Source organism: Mastomys coucha, unplaced genomic scaffold (assembly GCF_008632895.1).
Source record: "Mastomys coucha isolate ucsf_1 unplaced genomic scaffold, UCSF_Mcou_1 pScaffold5, whole genome shotgun sequence".
NCBI lineage: Eukaryota > Metazoa > Chordata > Mammalia > Rodentia > Muridae > Mastomys > Mastomys coucha.
The window spans coordinates 45,874,571-45,895,843 of record NW_022196911.1 but is presented as its reverse complement, the minus strand read 5'-3'; the positions used below and the strand labels follow the sequence as shown (position 1 = coordinate 45,895,843).

Sequence of the window (21,273 nt, the reverse complement as noted above, 5' to 3'; positions counted from 1 at the left end):
TCAGAGGTTCTTTTGTTCCACCATCTTTTGTTCCATAGTGGCTGCACTCTAACCCTCTGAAGCCATAAGTCAAGTCAAACTCTTTTATGAGTTACCTTGGTCATGGTGTTTTATACACCATGCAATAGAAAAGTAACTAAATATCAACCATTTGCATAACATCTCTGGTGTATTAGGTAGTATAAGTCATCTGGAAGTACCTGTAGAAACGTGTATAAGTTATACAGAAACACTATACAGGAACTTGTACATCCATGGAATTGGGTATCCTAGAGTGAGGGGGCACTAAAGCTACAAATTTTTCAATTTTGTAAGACACAAAATAAGTGCCGTTTAAAGCTTCAGCTGTTTGGTTCACAGTTTCTGCCATTTGCAATAGACAGTCCTACTGTGAGAGTGGCTGGTGTGATGGTCAGTTCTAACTACCAACTTGACATGGTCTAGAATTTCCTGGGGAGGATCCCAGCAAAGGATGGTCTAGACCAGGTTGTCCTGTGGGCATGTGCGTAGGGGATTGTCTGCATTGCCCTAACCGAGGAAGGAAGAACCAGGTGGTGAAAAAAACCAGGTAGTGAAAGCAGGTAGTGTTATTCCCTGGATTGTGTCAAAGAGAGAAAGAGCTGAATGCACGCACACATTCATGCATTCTTTCTCTCTCTGCTCATGAGTGTGAATGTATCAAGTGCCTGTAGCCTCAGTGCAATCCTTGCTATAATAGATTATAGTCTGGAACTGTTAGCTAGTATCAACCCTTTCTCTCTTAGGTTGTTTTTGTCGGGATCCTTTATCATGGCAACAGAAAGGAAACCAGCTCAGTTACCTATTGCCTCACAGGGTCAACCTCTGCTGCCACCCTGTACCTGAGGTGCCATGCAACTCCAGCCTCATTCCCTGCATGGATACTGTAGGACTCTGAACCCTCTGAGGCTCCATCCCAGCATCCCCTCCACATCTGGTGTTCTGGTTCCCTTGGAATTGAAGTCCTGTACCCAGCTCAGAGCCCTTGCTCAAGAGTGGATCCCTGCAGCCACTCTAGCTGGCCCTGTTCCCTGCTGCTGGTCCAAGTGTCACCACAGATTTGCCTCATGCAGGATCAGAGGTGTACAACAGTGCATGTCCCTGCCTACCCCACCCAAGGTCCTAAGCTGAATCCCACCCATTTCCACAGATGCTCACCATCCCGGTGTTCATGAGGCAGCCAGTGGTGCTGGGTGTCACCGTGCTCAAAGTACAGGTCCCACTGCCGACACTGCTCCTCCCGGAAGTCAGCCAGGGAATTGGGACAGTCCTGGGGGTTGCAGAGCTGGAAGTCATAGGCCAGGCCCGAGCAGGTGCGGCCCCCATTGGCTGGACTGCAGGAGAAAGCAAAGGTTCCCCTTCTTGGGGCCTCTGGAAAAATACCTGCCCATGGGTGGCATTTTTAGGGAAATCTTTGAGTCTCAGATATGAAGGGGGCACTTCTATTGAGTAAAGAGACACAGCCCTACTAGGGCACGGGTAGCTCCCAGCCGGGTAGGCCTTGGGACATCAAGACTCGAAGGAGCTGGCAGTGGCCACCAACCTCTCCTCCCCATTTGTGCTCTCTTGAGAAGGTCTCATTAGCCAGGCATGGTGGTGCATGACTTTAATTCCAACATTTAAGAGGCAGAGGCAGGCAGATCTCTATGAGTTTAAGACCAGCCTTGTCTATAAAGTGAGCTTCAGGACAGCCAGAGCTGTTATACAGAGAAACCCTGACTCAAAGAGAGAGAGCGGGGAGGGCATCCCTGGGCATGCCACCTTCACCCTGGCCTCAGAGCTCAGGACTCTTAATGAGCACAGAGCTGTGACTACATGTTAAGATTCTCTCTGCCCCATTGGATCACAAATCCTAGGATGACAAGAGCCGGTTGAGTCTCCCTAGGGCAAGGCCCTGGGCACACAGAGCTGAGCCATCATGCTGCAGAAATCATCTAGAATTGGGGAATTGTACATGCATGGATCACTAACAAACATCTGGTGTAGGGCTGGGTCTTTCCACCTTAGAAAGTGTGGGCCATGCTTCTGTGACTTCCTCACTGTGCAGAGAACTGTTCCAACCCACCAGAGCCTTTTGTGGCTCTAGCTCAGGCAAAAAGATGCTCTGGGGGAGAAAGGCTTTCATGTACAGATGGGGTGGCCAGACACAGGTGCGCTGTCCACATCCTTGATAACGTCTTGACTCCTCTCCCTTGCCGTGACTGCTTATCTCTTTGGCTCCCTGGTAGACAGTGTTTGGTTTGACAGAAACAGTGCAGCTGTCTCAGGGAACAAAGGATAGGAGCTGCCTCGGTGGCCTGAGATCAGACAGACTGGATATATCCAGGGACTTGAGAGACAGCCTGCCCCTGGACCACTTAGGGTCTGACAGCCAGAAGATGGTTTTATGTGATGTTCTAGACTGTCAATATTTGCAGGTAAAAAAAAGATCTTTAAAACATCAGATAGTCCAACACAAGATAGACAAGTGTCCCCACCATGTGTGGGGGTAGTCACAGGACCGGGGGAGAGAGGAAGGAAGGGGGTGGGAGTTCGGGTACCTAAGCATCAGTGGCAGCCCGTAACTCTGTCTCTCACCTGACTAAAACCTAGCTGCTTGGCTACACTTGCCACGGTTGAGGGTCCTGGGACACATGAGAACCCCCTCTGTGGAGCCCCCCCTAATTTCTCACCTCCACTTCATCTCTCTTCCACTCCCTAGGCCAAGAAGGACTGTCTAAGGTGGACCAGGGGCCCCAGAGCAGTGAGCAGGATGTTTCTAGGGTGTTATGGACTCTGAGCCAGGGAAGGGGCCCTCCCTCTGAACCTAAGCTGGGGAGAAATGAAGACTGGGAGGTTTGCCTCGAACTCTCTACCAGCTTAGGGCCCTCAGCAATATCAAGTCAACTCACTGTGGGTTGTCACACTGGCGGGTCCTGAACTTCACGCCTGTGCCACAGGTGCGTGAGCAAGAGCCAAATGGAGTCCAGGCACCCCAGTTGCCGTCTCGTTTGAGAATATCAGGTGTCAGCCAGATGCAGTGGCCTTTGAAGCAATGCTAAAAGATAGGGATGCAGGCCGGTGAGATGGCTCAATAGGTAAAGGCCTTTAGGGTGCTCGATAAACTTGAGTTTGACCCCTCGGACCCACAGGGTAAAGGGAGAGAACTAATGTACTGTGTTGTATTCTGACTTCAGTGGTACATGCCTCACCCCTCCAAATTAGAAAAAAAAAGTAATTACAAATAAAAGGTAAGAAGGCAGTCCCTTAGCCTACTGAAGGCATGAGAGTTGCTGGAGAGAGCTGCTCCCCTCATTGGAACAGTGTCTGTTATAACTGCCCTGGACCTGCTCTGAAGGCACAAGGATGGGGAGGGGGTATCCAGTCTTACTGGCCCTAAAGATCAAACACTCCGGTGAGACAGGCCTCAACCTTGCCTGTGACAAGAGGAATGGGATGTGCAGGCCCACCCTTTAGAGCCTTGTCCAGCCTACTCTGAGTCTGCTGGGCCTGCTTCATATCATGGTCCCAAGATAAATGTCCCCATGTGCCCAGAGGCAGCAAGAGCACCATGCCAGAGGTCCTGGAGACATATCAGGTCCAAGTAGACTTGCGGGATGGAGGAGGAAGACTAGGAGTACAGGAACAGGGAGATCATGAGAGCAACATGAGCCAGCATGAGCCTGGAGCAGGGAAAATGCTAAATTCCATCCCCTCACTCTTCCCAGTGGAGGACACTTTTTCAAACCTAAGGAGTCTATGTTAAGAAGATTCCAGAATTTACAACAGTAAATTAGTAATTCAGTACACCACAAACCAACAAATGGTTTGTTGATTTAGAATAAGAAAAGTGTTGCTAAAAATAAAGACAATCAACAGCATAATTACCACAAATGACCCAAACTAAAAAGGAAAAAAACTTTTTTTTTCTTTTGCGTGTGTGCAGGCATGCATGCATGAGCACACACACATGCGTGTATTGTGTGTCGCAAATGTGTGTTTGCATGTGTGTGGGTATATGTGTGTATGGGGGTGAGAGTGGGTGCATGTGTATACTTGAGTTTGCGTGGGGCCTCAGACTACAAAAGCCAGCAACATGGTCCAGCAGATAATGATACTTGCCACCAAGTTTGATCCCTGGCATCCCTGTGGTAGAAGGAGACGTGTCACGAGGCCTGCATGGTTTGTCCTTCTTGAGAGTCTCCTTTTCTGGAGAGTTCTGAGTATGTAGTCAAGGGCTCTATTCAGTGCAATCAGGCTGTGCAAATAGACACATGGCCAGCAGTCATGACTAAGTGATCCTGGCATCTCCTTTTGGGCCATAGTTACCCCTGCTCTCCCTTTAAAGCTTTCCTTACATGAACACGATGGGAAATAGACATGTTGGCTCATGTTGGCTCCTGTTGGAGGCATGCTGGCTCATGTTGCTGTCAGCTGGTAGATGAGGTAGAACTCAAAGGCAAGGAGGGACACTGGACTGAATGTTTGTGTCCCCTCAAATTCAAGAGGCAAAGCCTTCATCCCTGTGTGATGGTGTAAGGATGTGGAGCGTTGAGGAGATGAGAAGTCACTGTCCTCATCACAAGGGACAAGAGAAATTCTCTCACCCACATGGCACCCATTGATGGCTGTGTGGCTTCAAACTAGGCTGAGCCCTGGAGGGAAAGGAATCCTGGTTTAAGCTATCTGCATATGCCAGGCCCCTAGTAAAATGATTGGCTAAGGAGTCTTTCACCTGAACCAATGAGAACCTGGCCTGGACTCTTGGCTGGGCAAACAGGAAAAAAGTACTTTCAGCAGATTTGTGGGGAGGGAAGGTGGCCAAGCAGTGATCTTGACAAGGGACAAGCCAGAAGCCCTGGGGGCTGTCAAGGCTAAACTTCATGCTGTACCTGGGAGCCACCAGGCCTCTTGCTGGCTTTATAGCAAACTGACCCAAGGCTACTCTCCATGGGCAGGAAGAGGACATGAGAGGACTGGTCTGCTGGGGTGTGGGAAAATCCAACCTGTCCAGTGTCTGGAGTGATCAGAAAGCAGGAATGAATGTTGGGGAAGCTTGTCTCGTATGCTGGAAGCCCTGGGTTCTATCCTTAGGACCATATAAACCTAACATGGTGGGTAGCACATGCCTACAATCCTATCACTTAGGCAGGTAGAAACAGGAAGCTCAGAAGTTCAAGGCCATCTTTAGCTAGACCAGCCTGGGCCACATATCAGGGTGTGTCAAAATATGAGTGAGGAAGCAGGAAGGAGAGGGCACCTGGGGACTCCTGAGACGGCCCCTGGATCGCCTCTGCAGATACTACAGGGCCTGACCCTGGTTATTGTGTGCCTTAAATGCGAAAAGCCCTTAGTCCTGACTCACCTTGCCAGGTGCACACATAGTCCCATCCAGTGGAGGACCCTTCTTTGTCTTGCAAAAGTAGGGGTTGTCTGGGTGGCTGCACCATAGCTGTTTGCAGGGATCAAAGGTCCGGAACTGGAAGAGAATGTCACACCCTCAGTTTGTCAGGCCACCCTCCCTCCTCAGATGACCATGAGGCACGCCACTCCTTCACCCCGATCCTACAACCTGAACTGGCCTGTGAACATGCCTGTGTGGGTGGGTGTTGCAAGCTCCATCTGATTTTGGAGCCAGGAGGCTCATGTGCATGCAGTGTGGCTATGACAGGATCTCTGGGTATTGCTGGGTCCCCAAGTCTCCAGCTTTGGAGGCTGCCCACCTGGGGGGAGCTTTGACAGGCACCCGAGAGGTAGAATATCCAGCAAGGAAATTAAGTTGTCATCCCTACGGCCCTGGGCAGGAGTGGCTGGCGCCTTAAGTGTCATCACCGCAGGGCCCTGGGGGACACTCACCGCAGTGCACATCATGTAACCCAGGCCAAAGTCGAAGCGACACTGCTCGTTCATGGAATAGTGCAGTCCTGGGAGTTGAGGCAATGCCGGCCAGTCATGGGCGAAGGGATCATCCCGCAGGCAGTCATAGGAACTGTAAGGGGACACGTGGGTGCCACAGGCAACCTTTAGTGGGGGAACCAGAGGTCCTTTACGGAGTTACCATGGTGGTCAAGACTTCATAACTGTGGTCTTTTAAGTGCCTCATCCACCAGCTTAAGATTTCAAGACCTGACAAGGGCAGCTTCTAGGCTCACTCGGTGTCAGTGTAGAACTCCCCCCGCCCCCGACCAAAGCAGGATCCTCTCCTGGCACCATGCCCTCCCACCCACCCCTTGCATGTCAGGCCAGAGGCTCCAAGGTCTGAGAATTCAGAGTGAGCACAGGTGATATGGCCTCTTAGAACTGAACCCAAAGAAGGATCACCCTTAGGGGCCCAGGGCAGGTACTCACTGCAGGTAGCGGCTGAGCTCCTGCTGGCTGCAGCGGGACCAGTGGAATCGATGGAAGGCAGCCTGTACCAGGGGTGCCATGATGCTGCCCAGCCGCACCTCGTCACCACAGCGGTTGCCTTGCCCATCATGCTCCATGCCCAGCCTGTGTGAGGAGCAAGGCAGCCTGGCTGGACCCTGACAGCACTCACCTGCCATGTCTCCACATCTCAACACTGGGAGGGTATTTCTAACAACCACAGTAAACATCGCCGAGCTTTTCTGGTCTGATCCACTTTGACTAGAGTCTTGAAGCAAGAGCTATTCTGTCAGACATCCACCGGTTGGGCCCTTCACTCTCTCCCCAAGGAGGGCCACAATATTCTGAATGAACACTGAGACCAGGGATGTCTGTAGTTCAGAGCATCCAGGGTACCCCTTCTTTCTCTCCATACCTCCATCAGCTCTGTAGAACCCATTAATGCTTATCTGGCCCCAAGATTCAGTCTCATCTGATGCCTGGAATATGGACATTTGGGCAGTCCTGGCTTTTTGACCCTGGGTTACCCTCCCTCAGAGCCTAGGTGGCCCATCTACAAAATAGGGTGAGGCTCTGTCCCTGACCTGAGACTTGAATGGGATAATGGCACCTTGGTTCTCTGATAGTCCCGAGCACTGGCTCTGCCCCCAGGTGCCTTTTGTCTTTGATTTGATTTGTTTTTCTCAGCAGAAAGCCCACCTCATGCCAGAATAGCAGGACAAGTTTAAGTGGCTTTCCTACTTGGCTGTCCTTCTCAGGCACAGGGGAAAGTGGTCAATTAGTGGAGCATCTGGTTTTCCCATACAAGGATGGTCAGGCAGGCCACTTACACATGGCCCGTCTCATGAGCCACCACAAATGCCGAGGAGAAGCCATCCTCATGGTTCAGGGTGCAGCTGCGGACTGGGTGGCACATCCCAGTGACGGGAGCATAGCCTGGGAGGAGACAGAAGGTGGCTCCAGCTGCCAGGCCTAGAGTCCTAGTCCCAGACAACCCCAAAGCCATCCTACAGAATCAATTTCCCCGGTTGGTAGGACTCAGAAGATGCCTGCATGGCATTAGGCCCTCTGACCATCACCATGGAGCTTGGTGGCCTGTGATGGCCCTCACTGCAACTGGCATCCATTTCCTAGCACTGGTCTCTGCTGGGCCTTGTCTGTCACTGGCAGCTTCCTGCCTGCTCTCTCTTCCCCCACCTTGTGGATTGACTTGTTATGCTTCTCTGCTTCTTGCTGGGTTTTGGCTGTTAGCATTTTCACCCTTCTACCCTGTTGGGCTTAGCTGGTTGCTTTTTGCTAAACTACTTGAGATACGTGTATCTATGACCTATTTTCAACCTTCTTCCCAATAATAGTGATAAGTATCAATTTACTGCTATGCTAGCTTTTAACAAGGCTTTTAACAAGTACATTTGTATGTTGCATGTGCATGTGTGTCACATTGTAGGAGTTTCTTCTCTCCTTCCATCAAGTGGGTCCTAGGGATCGAACTCAGATCTTCAGGCTTTTCAGCAGGCATCTTTACCTACTGAGTCATCTCTTTCGGTTCTCTCTACCAGTTCTGGTTGTCATTATCACTACCATGGACTTAAAAATACATTCTGATTTCTACTGTAATGTTTCTTCAGCCTGTTTTGTGTGTCTACTGTTTAATTTCCAGAGTGGCCCAGGGTGGGAGCTGTTATTTGATGCTGTATCTTTTGTAAGATTTCCCTATGACCCAGCAGAGTTTGTTCTGGTATATTCTCACAGGTTTTAATAAAGAGTGGATACTCTTTCATGTTTTTTTGTAGCATTCCATATACACCACTTGCCATGGTTTCAATATGTCTAGCACAGGGAGTGGCACCACTAGAAGGTGTGGCTCTGTTGGAGTAGGTGTGTCACTGTGGGTGTGGGATATAAGACCCTCATCCTAACTGCCTGGAAGTCAGTCTTTAACTAGAAGCCTTCAGATGAAGATATAGAACTCTCAGCTCTGCCTGCGTCATGCCTGCCTAGATGCTGCCATATTCTCACCTTGATGATAATGGACTGAACCTCTGAACCTGTCAGCCAGCCCAACTAAATGTTGTCCTTTATAAGACTTGTCTTGGTCATGGTATCTGTTCATAGCAGTAAAACCCTAAGACACCATATAAAGTTAAATTGCTTAGCTCAAATATTTTAAATCATACATATTACATCCATGTGTGTGTATGTGTTGCTTTGGAGTTAGCTCTTTCCTTCTACCATGAGGGCCTGGGAATTGAACTCTTGATCTCTGGCTCGACGTAAAGTCTCTTTACCAGCTGAGCCATCTCAGCTCATCAGTTTATGTCTTTGCTCATTTTCTTATCTATCTATCAGTTTTAAGAAGTGTCTGTTAACATTTTTAATCATGTGGCTTGGTCTTTCTTTTATATCTGTTGATTTTGTGCAGTTTGAAGCCTTTTATAAAGAATCAGTTGGCAACCTATTCAAATTTGCTTCTTAGCAGCCATTAACCCTGCAGGTCCAGACCCCGGATATGGCTTCTTCTTCAGGCTGTCAAGCTCTGTCCTGTCTATCCTGCCATTCCTGGCCTTCCTCAGTTCCTCAGGGCCACAGCATGTGTGTGTGTGTGTGTGTGTGTGTGTGTGTGTGTGTGTGTGTGTGTGTGTGTGGCAAGGGGGTTGGATGGGGATTGGGAAAATGATACAGGTTCTAGTGGTGTTCTGGAGCCAGGGGAAGATGCTACCAACCCAGCATTTTCTAGACTAGGCTTCAGCTCTTGGGAGTTCCTTGCAGGCCCCAGCTTTCTTTCCCTGCATCTGTAGGCACAGGACTAACCTTGCATGCCCGAGGGCCCGAAGTCCTGTCTTGTGAGGAAGATGGCATGGTCGTGGTACTCATCGTGGTCTGTGTCTGGCTTCTGCTGGAGGTAGGCCCATCGGCAGACATTCTCCAGACTCTGAGAGGGGTTTCCAATCTCAATGAGGCTCATGGACTACAGTGGGTGGAGAGAGACAGGATTGGTATCTGGAAGATTACCTAGGGTGTTGCAGCCCCCGAATTACTGATGCTAACTCTCTGTGGTTAAAGCCTTACCAAAGAGACTCCAGTGCTGTGCATAGACAGTTTGGCCCCTACATTTCTTCCCGCCGAAGCTTCCATTTTCCCTCCTGCCTGTGGCAAGCGCAATATGCAGGCAGCTGGTTTCTGGGCTTCACTTTGTCACCCTGCAGCAAGCTTAGGACTCCCTCCCCCTCCCTGGCCACTCCAAGGGAACCCAGTCTGGCATTAGAATGGCACTACCCGTAAAACCCCCTTTAATGAAAACATCTCCAGGAGCCAAATGCTAGCTTGAGGCAGCCTCCCGGCCTCTGATAAGCAGCAGAACTCTCCAGGTGCCTGTCCTTGGGACCTCAAAGGAATAACAAACTCAAAGAAGATTAAGGCCGCACATTTAAGTCATAGAAAAAGGTAATCAGAGGTCACAGACAGTTATGGCCTGCCATAAAATTAGTTCCTGATAACCCCACAAAAGACACTCTCTAATTCCCCTCCCAGCTTCAGTCCCATCCCACACTCCCCTTCACCCTAAGCATTCAAAGAATTCCTAACTGCACTGTATATATAAAACCAATGTTTTCCAAACTCGTCATCACATGCTAGCTCGCTCCTACATCGTAAGTGGGGGCTTGTGATCCGAGTCAAGACTTGAAATAATAAAAAGATTCTTTTGCAAGTTGCAGCAGCCATCGAAATTCTTGGGCTCGTCTGGGTTTCCCAAGGACTCAGGGGATAACAAGGGGCTGAACAGGTAGCTAGCTGTGCAGACAGAACCAAGCCACTGGGGATCTGGTCCAGGGACCTCAAGGTCCCTGCTAAGTCACTCCCATGACATTTGCCTTCCACTCAGCCCTATTCTTCTGAATGGAAGAGAAGGTTCCTGGTCACCCTTGCCTGCTACAAACTTGTGGGTGCTACAAACTTGTCTTGTCTCCCCTGGTGGCAAGCCATCCCTCTACCAAGCTCATTCCTTGGTTAGAGGCAGGACCCTGTTTGCCCGAGACTGTTGGGCAGAGAGCTGACCCTCACCATGCTACCCAGACTCTTCTCCAGCTTGGCAGCTTGCTTCCTGGAGTACTAATGACTGAAGAGACAACAAAGGAATGCATGTATGCTGAACACAGACGAATGGTCTAGTAACCAACATCAGTGTAGCCTATGGATAGGGCAAGCTACCACATCTGACCCATAGGAACTGTCGGGATGCCTTCCTCGTTTGCCTTGTTTATGAGGCATGCAATTCTGAGGTGGTTACTGTCACTTGCATCTGTAGGACCTTGAAAGACAGCCTGGTTTCTGGTTGAGCTAGGTTGGAAACCCCGGAGACCCTGCAAGGGTTAACCCTGTGGAATGGTAGGCATTTTGCTATGCTCCTGGACACCAGGCTCCTGACAGGAGGCCACAGCTCTCCATAGGTCTGTGGCTATCTGTTACATAAGGGCAACATCCCAAGCCCCTCCACAGGTAGAAGAAGTGATCACAGGTCATGTAGCCTCAAGACAGATCTCCATTTTAATGAGGTACCTAAAGGCCTGAAGGTTTAGCCAATAAACTCCCCTTCCCAGACACTCCTCCCTGCAAAAGGTATTTAACCTCAGGTGCCCCCTGAGAAAGTGGGGCAGGGTTTTACTCATCACCACTCTCTGCCATGACCATAAATACTTTAAAACCATGGACTGCCTCCTTTCATTGGGATCAGTAGTGGGGAACAATGGAGGAGCAGGCCTTCCCCTAAAGAACTATTCTAATCTCCCATGGAAGGCCTCTCAGTACTTCCAGCCACAGCCTCCACCAAGCCAAGCCACCCACCAAGGACTCTCCTCTCCGAGGGACCCAGCCGGAGCTTTCCCCTCTAGATCCAGCCCTCTAGCCCCTACTCCATTCTCAGCTCCTGTGAGGCTCCTAGTGGCTCCTGAGTGCCCTGAGAACCAGACTTCCCCAGTCTCTCTGCAGACCTGGGAACCGCCCCCTCCCAGCCTGCTCCAGCAGTACCCCGGGACCTCAGGCTGAGCTCCTCTACCCCTAGAACAGTGTCCATCCCATATCCTGATGCCCACCTGGCACTGGCATGGGGTAAGTGCAGTCAAAACTATTTTCATCAATGCCAACTTGTTTAGGAGGTGCTTGGCTTCAATATTTCAATAAATTACCTGCTGCGGCAGTGAAATCACCTTGTTTGCCAAGGGAGGCTCAGGACTGGAGCCCAGCATCTTGGGGGAAGGGGGAAACCAGCAAATGGGTCAATATTATGCAGAGAGAACCCCTCCCCAGCCCTCAAGAGGTTCTGGGAAGAGGTTGAAAACTCAGATACCTTTAGGGGTGTGTCCACTGAACACTGGCTCATGGCTGGCCTTCAAAATCCTAGGCCCAGACTTTCCAGAGCAGACATCTTGGATGGGTCTATTGTTAAATGTAAAGTTTACAAATCTCAGTGCGGTACAGTGCCAAACCAGCACACCAAAAACCTGGGTTCAATTCTCAAAGCACCTCCCAAACAAGTTGGCATTGACAAAAATAGCTTTAACAGACAACAAAACTCCATCCCTCTCCCCAAATCACTCAACTAAGAACTTCTGAATAAAGGCAGCTCCTCCAGTGGACAGAACCCCTCCCCTCTCCCCCCACCCTACCTTGCACACAGGGCCCGGCACTGCAGGTGGACAGAACATCCCACTGCTTCGTAGAATGGGCCCTGTTGGTTGCCTCCTTCCCCCAAGAAGCTGGGCTCCAGTCCTGAGTCTTTCTTGGCAGACAAGGTGATTTCACTGCCGCGGCAGGATAATTTATTGAAATATTGATTTGTGTTTTTGTTCTTGCTTTGTTTTCTTCTCTGCCTGTTCCAAGAAGGCAGACTGCTACAGCATTCCCCAGCCCCAAGGGGTTTGTGCTATGGGAACAGAGCTCAAGGGGTCTAGGTTCTGTTTCTTAGCTTTGGAATCCCAAGAAAGATCTCTAGAGGGCAGGGAAGAGAGACAGACTTGGGGAGCACTGTCCCAGACAGGAGCCGTACTACAGAGGGGGACTCCAGGAAGGTAGAACTTCAGAAAACAGTACCATGTGCTGTACTCTGTGAGCCCTGGTATGCAAGCAGGCACCCCAAGAATGAAAGCATCCAGGGATCTCAAGTGACAAGATGTAGGTGGTGCATACATGGTCATCCCTTAGTGTCTGCTGGGAGAGTGATTTTAGTACATTGGTAGAAGTGAAGACATTGGTAAAGGCTCAAGTCTCTTCTCTAAAAGGATACAGCATTTACGTAGAACCCCACACCTCTTTCTGCATCCTTTACATCAACTCTAAATGACTTATACCATCCACCACAGTGTAAGTGTGGAGTGCGTAGTTGTTATACTGATTGTTTGGGGAATAACAACAAGATAAAAGCCTGCATATGTTCAATACAGATGTCATGCTTCCTCCTGATTATCCTCCATCTGTAGTTGGTGGAATTGGCAGAAGCAGAGCTGTGGGTGTGGAGAACCAACTGTATTTTCTCCCAACCTTTTCAAGGTCTGGCCTATCTCAAGCAGGCACTGAGGACCCAAGGGGAAATGTTCCTTACTGGGTCTGGAACATTCTAGTGGTTCCAGAGTGCCTTGTCCAAAGGTTAGCCTGTGACAAGACACCAATATTGTATCTATGGCTAAGTACAGGACTGATGTGCATTTTAGAAAGAGCTGTTTCTTGCCGGGGGTGGGGGGCACAAGTCAGGAAGGGGAAGTAAGTGTGGCTTACTGCACTGTCAAAGGGGTCAACATCTGGTGGGAGACAGGAGATTTCAGGGCCAGGGGGTGCTGACATGGGCAGAAGATGTGTGGGGAGTGCCTCATGGCTTAGCAGGGAGGGTGTGCGATCTGGTCACAGTGCTGGGGAGAATCTATCTTGAAGATGGTCTTTTCTGTACAGTGTGCTCATCTGATGTAATCTCCGGGGAGTGACTCCTCCCTGATTCCAAGGTACAGAACTCAATGTCTACAACTGGTTGCCTTAAGGCCAAGAGGCAACCTGGGGGCCCAAGCTAAGCTACCCAAGCTAAGCCAATAGAATTGAGGCTTAAAGGACTGAAAAGCAGCTCGTGTGCCTTCAAAGCACAAAGAAGTCTCTGCCTCCTTCCCCATGCCCCTTTGCCTCACCCTCCGCACCTTGCACTTGGGACCCACAAGTTGTCTTTCCCCACATGACCTTAAAAGACTCCTCTCAGGGGTCTGGCGAGATGGGTCAGTGTTCAAGAGTGGAGACTGATCTTGCAGAGGACCTGAACTCACGATCACCTGTAGCTCCAGCTCCAGCTCAGAAGACCTTCAGGTCTTTGTGGACATCCCCACTCTCATGCATACAACCACCCCTACCCACCTCCACACATACACACATAATTTAAACACATCTTAAAGAATTTTGCTTGAGGCAGAGATATCTAGGACAACTGAGCTTGTCTAGGCCCTTGGAGAGAGACCCAAGCTGACTGTGGGCAGGGCAAGGTACCAAGTGTCTGAGGCAGTTCAATTGCCACTGGGCCAGCTGTAGGGAACCTGCTAGAGAAGCCTGGGTTCCCAGTGGGTGCTGGAAGCCGTAGAGAGTATTGATCCAATGTGTTTTTCCTATATATGCATACTTGTGATAAACGTTGACCCTTGCAAGCTTCTCTACAGCTTCATTTGCATCGAGAGCCTGCACTTCGGAGCTTTTTATCTTGCAACAGCCCATCTGATAGCTGAGGCAGCTGTTAGCGATGAGCAGCAGGGAGCATGTACAATGTGGATTCGATGGACAAGGTGATAATTCAGTGTTCTGGCACGATGGGGTGATGCAGTGCCTGATTTCAACAAGTTCCTCAGAACAGCCTGCAATTTAAGCATTGTGAACTTTCTGTGTCAGGAAATTTTCCATTTAATATTTTGAGATCACAAGTTGCAGGTATTCCAAGTGGAAAGTCAAACTGAAGATGAGGAGAACCCTTCCTGTTGCTTAAGTCTGAATCTCTTGCAGAAGTTACAAGGGGCTGGGAGGGCTGTTTCATTGGCCTTGGCTCTCTGACTTCCTCTCGGCTCTGGAAGCATCCAACACCTGGCTCCTGCCTTGGGTTTTCTAGGAAAGTCTTTGTGTGCCTGTTTTCAGCTGTGCTGGAATGGGGATCACTGAGCAACAGGCAGCCCTTGTGGAGGTTGGGGCGGTGGCCGATTCCACAGGCTGGCAGTGCTCTTCAGTGAAAACAGCCAAGGACCCTGGGGACCAGAGCAGAAGGGTAGCATGTGGTGGTATTTGACAGTGGACCATGGCATCTCCATTCCCTGAGACCGAGTGGTAGAGAGCAGGATGGTCTAGCTTCTGAGGGTGTAAGGTTTTGCATCGTGGGACAAGGCTCTTCACAGTTGACAAGAGTTTCCATAACTCTGACCCCAGTGTGGAGATCCCAGATGGTCCAGGGCCACTGTTCCTGCAGTGTGGGGTTGTGGATACCTGGGCCCATGATCAAAGGAGCAGACATCCTATCCTGGTAGGGGGAAGCTCACCCTTTTCTCACCATTGATGAGTCTTGTCTCCATGCATGGAAGCAGAGGGGGCTTCCCAGGAGGCTCACTGAGTGCCCCACAGGGACCAAAAGAGCAGTCATTCTTCTACCTTGGGCTTTGCTACCCAAGATCCCCATTTCAACATGAAGCCTACTGTCCCACAGAGTCATCTCTAGAGACACTGCTTGTTATACAGGGTTGAGGCCAGCCCTGTGCTATTCACTGGACATACATGTTTATCACAAAGGGAATGAATTAATGAGTGAACAAAACCCAAATATATACACGCTGGAGAGTCATGCTGGCCCAGGAAGGGAAGGAAGTACAAAGCCTAGAAGTTGCGGAACATTCCCCAGGAACTCACAGAAAAACATCACCAGTAGAAATGGGACCAAATGCTGATGGCAGCAGCTATTTCTGTCTGGGTGTTCATGACCTGCTGGTTATTTGAGACCAAGCCTCTACATGTGTCTCATTTAAAATTCAAAACTGCCTAAGACATCAGCACTGTCATTATCCTAATCCCCAGATAAGAAACGTCGCCTCTTGCCATTAAAGTCATTGACTCCAAATCCTGAGGTGGAGGTGGAAAGTGGAAGTCATACGAAGAAGGTTAGGAGGAAGTTTGGCTGGAAGTAGGTCCACTTCTAGATGGGAGGCAAAGGAAGGGCAGGCTACAGAAATAGCCACCAGGTGGCACTGCTGCTACAAAAATGCAATGCCAAGCTTGAGCGGGTTAGGCAGCCTAGGGAACGCAGCTCCTCCAAGCTGAGTGGCAGATCTGACTTGCAGTCGGGCAATGCTAGCCCTCTAGACACCAGACAGATTCTGGGGTCTCACCCTAAACAAACCAATTAAGACTTGTGCAGAAAGCTGTATTCCAGCCGCTGCGCTCTGACACTTGACTGTTTACTGTGGAATGAGCTGAGTTATTTATGTTCATCCCTCCTTCGGTCAAGGAGACAGAAAAATGGGATCTGTTGCTTGGAGGCCAGTCTCCATGCCTGACAACTAGAAGGCTCTGCAGGCTGGGCACCATGTGTCTACAAGCACACAGGCACACACCCAATCTCAGGGCCATGGACAGGGAGCTTGGAGCTGGAGGTGTGGGGTACAGGTTTGTGCTCTACTGTTCTTGGACACTTTGAGTCCCTCTCTGGATTCCCCTGACCCAAAGTGTTTGGGCCCAACCTGAGCACCCAGCCTAGAGCTCAGGGACTTTGACTTGACAGTGTGGGCAGGACATACAGTTTGCAATAGTTAGTGTTAACATCCGTTTGAGAATCTATAATCTCCTGGGAGACCCGCCTTTGAGCATGTCTAGGAGGGATTGTCTTGATGCTGTTAACTGAGGTGAGGAGGCACACCCACCACGGTGGTGCCATTTCCTGACTGGAAGCCTGCCGAGGAAACTAAACAGAGCTAAGTCTAGGTTGTTCTTTGCTTTGCCTGTTAATGTGACATGACCAGCTACTTCAAGCTCTTGCCCCTGTGGCTTTCCGCTCCGTGATGGACATTAACCTGGCGCTGTAAGCTGATACAAACCCTTCCCTTAAGTAAGCACGACACAGTCCATATCTCCAAGTCTTCCTTTTCTGTGTCTACTCTGGCCGTGACTATGTGACCCACTCTAGCAGTAGTGGTTCAGGCTGCAAAGAGATCTGGCTTCAGTGGGTACCAAACCCACCCCAGAATGGACTGACTCTGGGAGGCCTCCGGCTAGCCCTTCCTGACAGGCAGGAAATAAAAAGGCATGCACACGGGTGAGGTTCAGGCTGAGTAGAACTCTCTTCTCGGTTTCAGTATTGCTGACCTTTGGGGCAGTTAACCTGTGTGCCTCACTCTGTGTGTGTGTGTGTGTGTATGTGTGTGTGTGTGTGTGTGTGTGTGTGTGTGTGTGTGTGTGTGTCCTGAGCATCTCCCGAGTTAAAGTGTCTCTAAACATCACTGAGTCCACAAGTGGAGGCATAGAGTGGCAGAGTCATCGTTGGTTGGGAGCATTGGGCATAGGGGGAATGTCACAGGGGAGCCAGGGGTAGCTCACCCAAGGTCTGTGCTCTCTAGCCTGATAGACAGCAACTGGCTCATCCTCTAGGGACAAAGCGGCTGTCATGAGTGACCTTCAGTAGATCACTCACCCCATGGAGCCACATCCTCACTGTCATAGGGAGATAGTGACAGTGACTATAGGTGTCTCCTTATCATCAGGGGATGTCTATCAGTCCCCCGACAGGATACCTGAGGAGTGAGCTATGCAAGGCTCTGAGGACACTATGATGCGTCCTCCCAGGCAACATCACCAAGATGGAGTGATTAAAACGTACACTGCTCTGATGGTTATGTGAATGGGCTCTCTCTTTCTTGAGGAGAAATATCTCTGGATCACAGGGCACGGGATCCCAGGAGTTATAAATAAAATCAGTTGACTCCCAGAGAAGGGAGCCAGAAAGCTGTACGGCCAGGGTTGGGGGTGGGAGGGCTTCAGACAGTGGAGAGTCGGCACTCTGTCTGACTGCAGTCATTGCTGTCAAGCACGGGGTTCCTCAGACTTCCTCTTACTAAGAAAGCAAGGCGATGCAAAGTAAGTCATCCAAGGTCCCATAAGTACCACTGGGCTGGCATGATTGCCAGGACCAGGGCCCACCATCTCTTCAAAACAAGTTCTGCTCTATCTAGCCTGACTGCCTGCAGCCTTGGGGACTCCCCAAGGCTGGTGTCTTCTGTTCCCATCTGTAGCCTGTAAGGTCATGTGGGTGGTTCAGAAGTCATGGTACAGGTGCCTCCTAGACCTGCCAGAGAAGCGCGGTGGGAAGGCATGCCTGTCTGAGAAAAGCCAAGCTACTAGAACAGGATTCAGCATTGAATAGGAACTCCTGTCATGGTCTAAAAATTAGAATTCCTCTCTTGGAACCTAATTTCTGATACAGTAGGACAAAGGTCCCTGAACTGCAGTGGATCTCTTAGAATTGCTCTGAGGTCTGTCCCATCAGCTACCCATGAGGGTGAAGCTCTCTGTGAGAACTCCAGATCTCCTGGCCTTCCTGGCCTTCAGGATTATGAGGAATAAACTTCTGTTGTTTACTAAGTATCAACCTAAGGTATATTCCTTAGAGCAGATCAAAGGGATGGAGGAGCCCTCCAATGGCAGCATCTAGCACTAACACCGTGTCATCTATTCTAGACCTAAGGGCTCGGGTGGGGTGAGGAGGTATGCCAAGGGTGACTACAGACAGGTAATTATGTCTTGGCCCTATCAGAACGCCAGGGGGGCCTTTCCCAGGCTAAAATATAGATTGAGCTTGGCCCCTAGGCCTCTGATTCAAGGCTCTCTGAAAGAAGCCTCTCTCCCATCCTAGTCCCAGCCTCTTTCTACGGTGGGACACATGGCAAGAGCACAGTGGTTCTGGTCCAAGGCTTTAGTCTGTGGACTCCTGTCCTCACAGCATGTCTCCACCTTCTACTAATAGACCAAGAACTAATAGACCTTTCACCAAAATGCTGACACACTTCAACAAGCACCACACACTGTCTCGAGCTGGCCTTCACAAGATACCTTATGTCCTCGGAATGTCCCCAAATCTCTCATCTCCATTTCCTTTGATTTCCATCATCCAAGGAAATATTTAAAATGAGAACACTTGAGTAGCTTTGGTTCCTTCTCAAAAAATCAATTGAAAAAGCCAGTTGCTATGCAACCCACAAGTGCGGCTGATGCTCGGCTCCCTGGCTGGTGGCATATTGTATAAAATAAGATAATCTCTTTTCTTCTGCTTTTTTAATATATATATATACATGTATATATGAAATAGAGAAAAATTGTTTTAGGAAAAACTTGATATGACTTGGAGGCCTCCCATAGCTAGAGATAAACAACATGCCACTCATGTAAAGGTTGCCAATTTTACCCCCACTGGAGCCTAGTGGGACCTGGAGACAAGGCAGGGAGGGACTGGGAGGTGGGGGGGGGCTGATACATTTCTAGTGACAACTGGAGATGGATAGTAGGAGCTATGAGTCTGTGCCACTTTTTGCCAAAGACTAGGTCATCAGCTTCATAAGCCCTAGAGCACACCCTGACTGGGGTAAGCACAGCTTAGGAGCTCCTGGATACAGCCACCTTGGTTTAGTAGGGTTTAAACTCTCCCAGAGATGAGGTTGAGTTTCTTGTATCAGTCACTGGTCCTGTTGCTGTGACAAACTGCCTGACAAAATCAACTTAAAGGAAGAAGGGTTTATTTTTGGCTTTCAGTTCAAGGGTGCATGAAATGCAAGGAAAGTCACCATGGCAGGAATGGGAGGTGGCTGGTCACATGACATCCACAATCAGGAAGCTCAGTTTGCTTTCTCCCTTTTCTTCAGCCCAGGACCTCAGCCTACATAATGGTGCTGCCCACATTCGGGGTAGGTCTTCCAACCACAGTTAATCAGAGATTTGTTTCCACAGTGAGTCCAAATCCTATCCCATTGACAATTAAGCCTAACCATTGTGGTCCCAGCAGGAGCCCAGAGGTCCCATGCTGAGTATCTCCCCAGAATTTACCTGTATCTGTAAACCCTGTCCCATCCCTACAGCCCCATCTAGACCCCCAGCTTTGCTTTCCCCATTACTGAGTCTATGTGCGGTATGGAGGGGGCAGTAGACACTGAGTCTCTCAGCCCTCAGATCTCTGCCTGGCCATTGTGCCCAAGGTCTGCCTCACCTCATTGTGTGGCTTCATGGTGCTGGCATCTTATTTGTCACTTGACAAGGAACAGCTGTCTAGCATTTTGTTCCTGTACACCTCAGGATGTACTCAGGAGGCCAGGGCTCCTGAGCTCAGAGTACATCGTGTACAACCATGGCATTCATTGGAGACCCTGACACAGAACCTCCTCTCCAGAGCTATGCAAGATAGAGTCCATGAACTGTGGCCATGGATGCGTTCCACACAAGATAAGTGCAGACATGAGAAACTTTCACAAGGAACTGGAAGGAGTGAGATTCTCAGAAAATTTATGGAGTTTAATCATAAAAAAGCAAGGGCTCTTTTTTTTTCTTTTAATATCTCAGGCTCAGCCACATTTGCCTTTTCTAATAATTCATCTGCAGAAGTTATTGGTGTGCAATCAAATGGGGCTAGAGGCTGGATCCCTGTTTTGCCAGACTCTGTGGACCCTGGAATGGAGCACTGCTGTTGTCTGTCACCTATGGCCCCAGGGGGCACATAGCTCTCCCCCCCCACACCCCCCACTCCCCCCCCTCCACCAAGATGCTGCCCCTGGACCTGCAGCCTGAGGCTGCTTGTCTATAGCCAAGCAGGACGCTTCTTATCATTTAGCTCTACACTGTCCCCCAAGGGGTCTGTTAAAGGCTTAGTCACCAGTGGAAGTGCCCTTGGGTGGCAGGACCCTTTGGAGGAGGAGCCTCATGGGAGGAAGTTAGGTCATTGGGGGTCATGCCTTGGAAGAGGCAACTCATTCTCTTTTCTGTCTTTGCTTTCCAGCCTCTCTCCGCCTCTCTTTCAGAGGTGAATACCCTTTGCTTACTCCATACTCCCTCCAGGCTGTTGGGCCACTAAAAGACCTCAGAGAAACAGGTTAAACGGCCATGAATGAAACCCCTGCAATCATGAGCTTGGGTGCAGTTCTCCCTTCTTTTAAGTTTCCTGCCTTGGGTATTTCAGTCCAGTGACTAAGAGCTAACACACCTCTGTGGTTTCATGCTGTAGTCTGAGAATGTCCATTTCCCAGCTCTGAGTCCTCTACATGCAGCCGAGCAGCAATCTGTCCTCTCTCTAGTACCTCTGCCCCAGCTCTCCAGACTGCCACACCAGCACCACATCCTCCTAGCATGATCTCCTTGTTTGCAACTTCTACATCCAGGATGTCAGTGATCTCCAGGGCTCTTCCTGTATCTGCTACCCCGGTGTTGCGTTTATAGACGCATCCCTCCACACCCAGATTGTTTTAAAACAGATGCCAGGGATCCAAATTTAGGTCCTTGTGTGTGCATGGAAGGACCCACATGTTGCTAGTTTTACTGCCACTGCCTCCAAGGTGAAATTTTCCAAAGCAGGTTGTGTGGAATGTCTGGAGGGATCCACGGAGAAAGAGGTTTGAAGAACGATGTGTACCAGTGTGTCCCACTGAGCATCATCACGCACATCCCAAAGTCCCTGGGCCATGCTGCCGTGGGGGAGCACCTGTTTTCCTTTGCTTTAGGAACACCACCTGCCCAGCTCTTTTTCTGTGTAAACATCTATTACCAGTCAGCTGTACAAAACACCTTCAGTGGAGCTCGCTTCTTTTCCCACCTTTAAATAAAATGTTGGCTGTCTAGTGATTATCTCTCAGGATGTTGTTTTAAAAACAAGAGACCCGGGCAGTG

The 21,273-nt window shown here is 49.8% G+C and overlaps 1 protein-coding gene across 1 annotated transcript in view; it reads right to left on the bottom strand.

The window, feature by feature from the left end:
- The window catches only part of Adamts2 (ADAM metallopeptidase with thrombospondin type 1 motif 2), a 219,480-nt gene that overhangs the window by 23,681 nt on the left and 174,526 nt on the right, over window positions 1-21,273 (bottom strand). The window contains exons 6-12 of the mRNA XM_031351754.1: window positions 9,175-9,331; window positions 7,194-7,299; window positions 6,346-6,489; window positions 5,854-5,986; window positions 5,363-5,476; window positions 2,910-3,055; window positions 1,177-1,352 (exon numbers count right to left, since the gene is read on the bottom strand). Of these exons, the coding sequence (XP_031207614.1) occupies window positions 1,177-1,352; window positions 2,910-3,055; window positions 5,363-5,476; window positions 5,854-5,986; window positions 6,346-6,489; window positions 7,194-7,299; window positions 9,175-9,331 (976 nt within the window). The remainder of the gene's footprint in view (window positions 1-1,176; window positions 1,353-2,909; window positions 3,056-5,362; window positions 5,477-5,853; window positions 5,987-6,345; window positions 6,490-7,193; window positions 7,300-9,174; window positions 9,332-21,273) is intronic.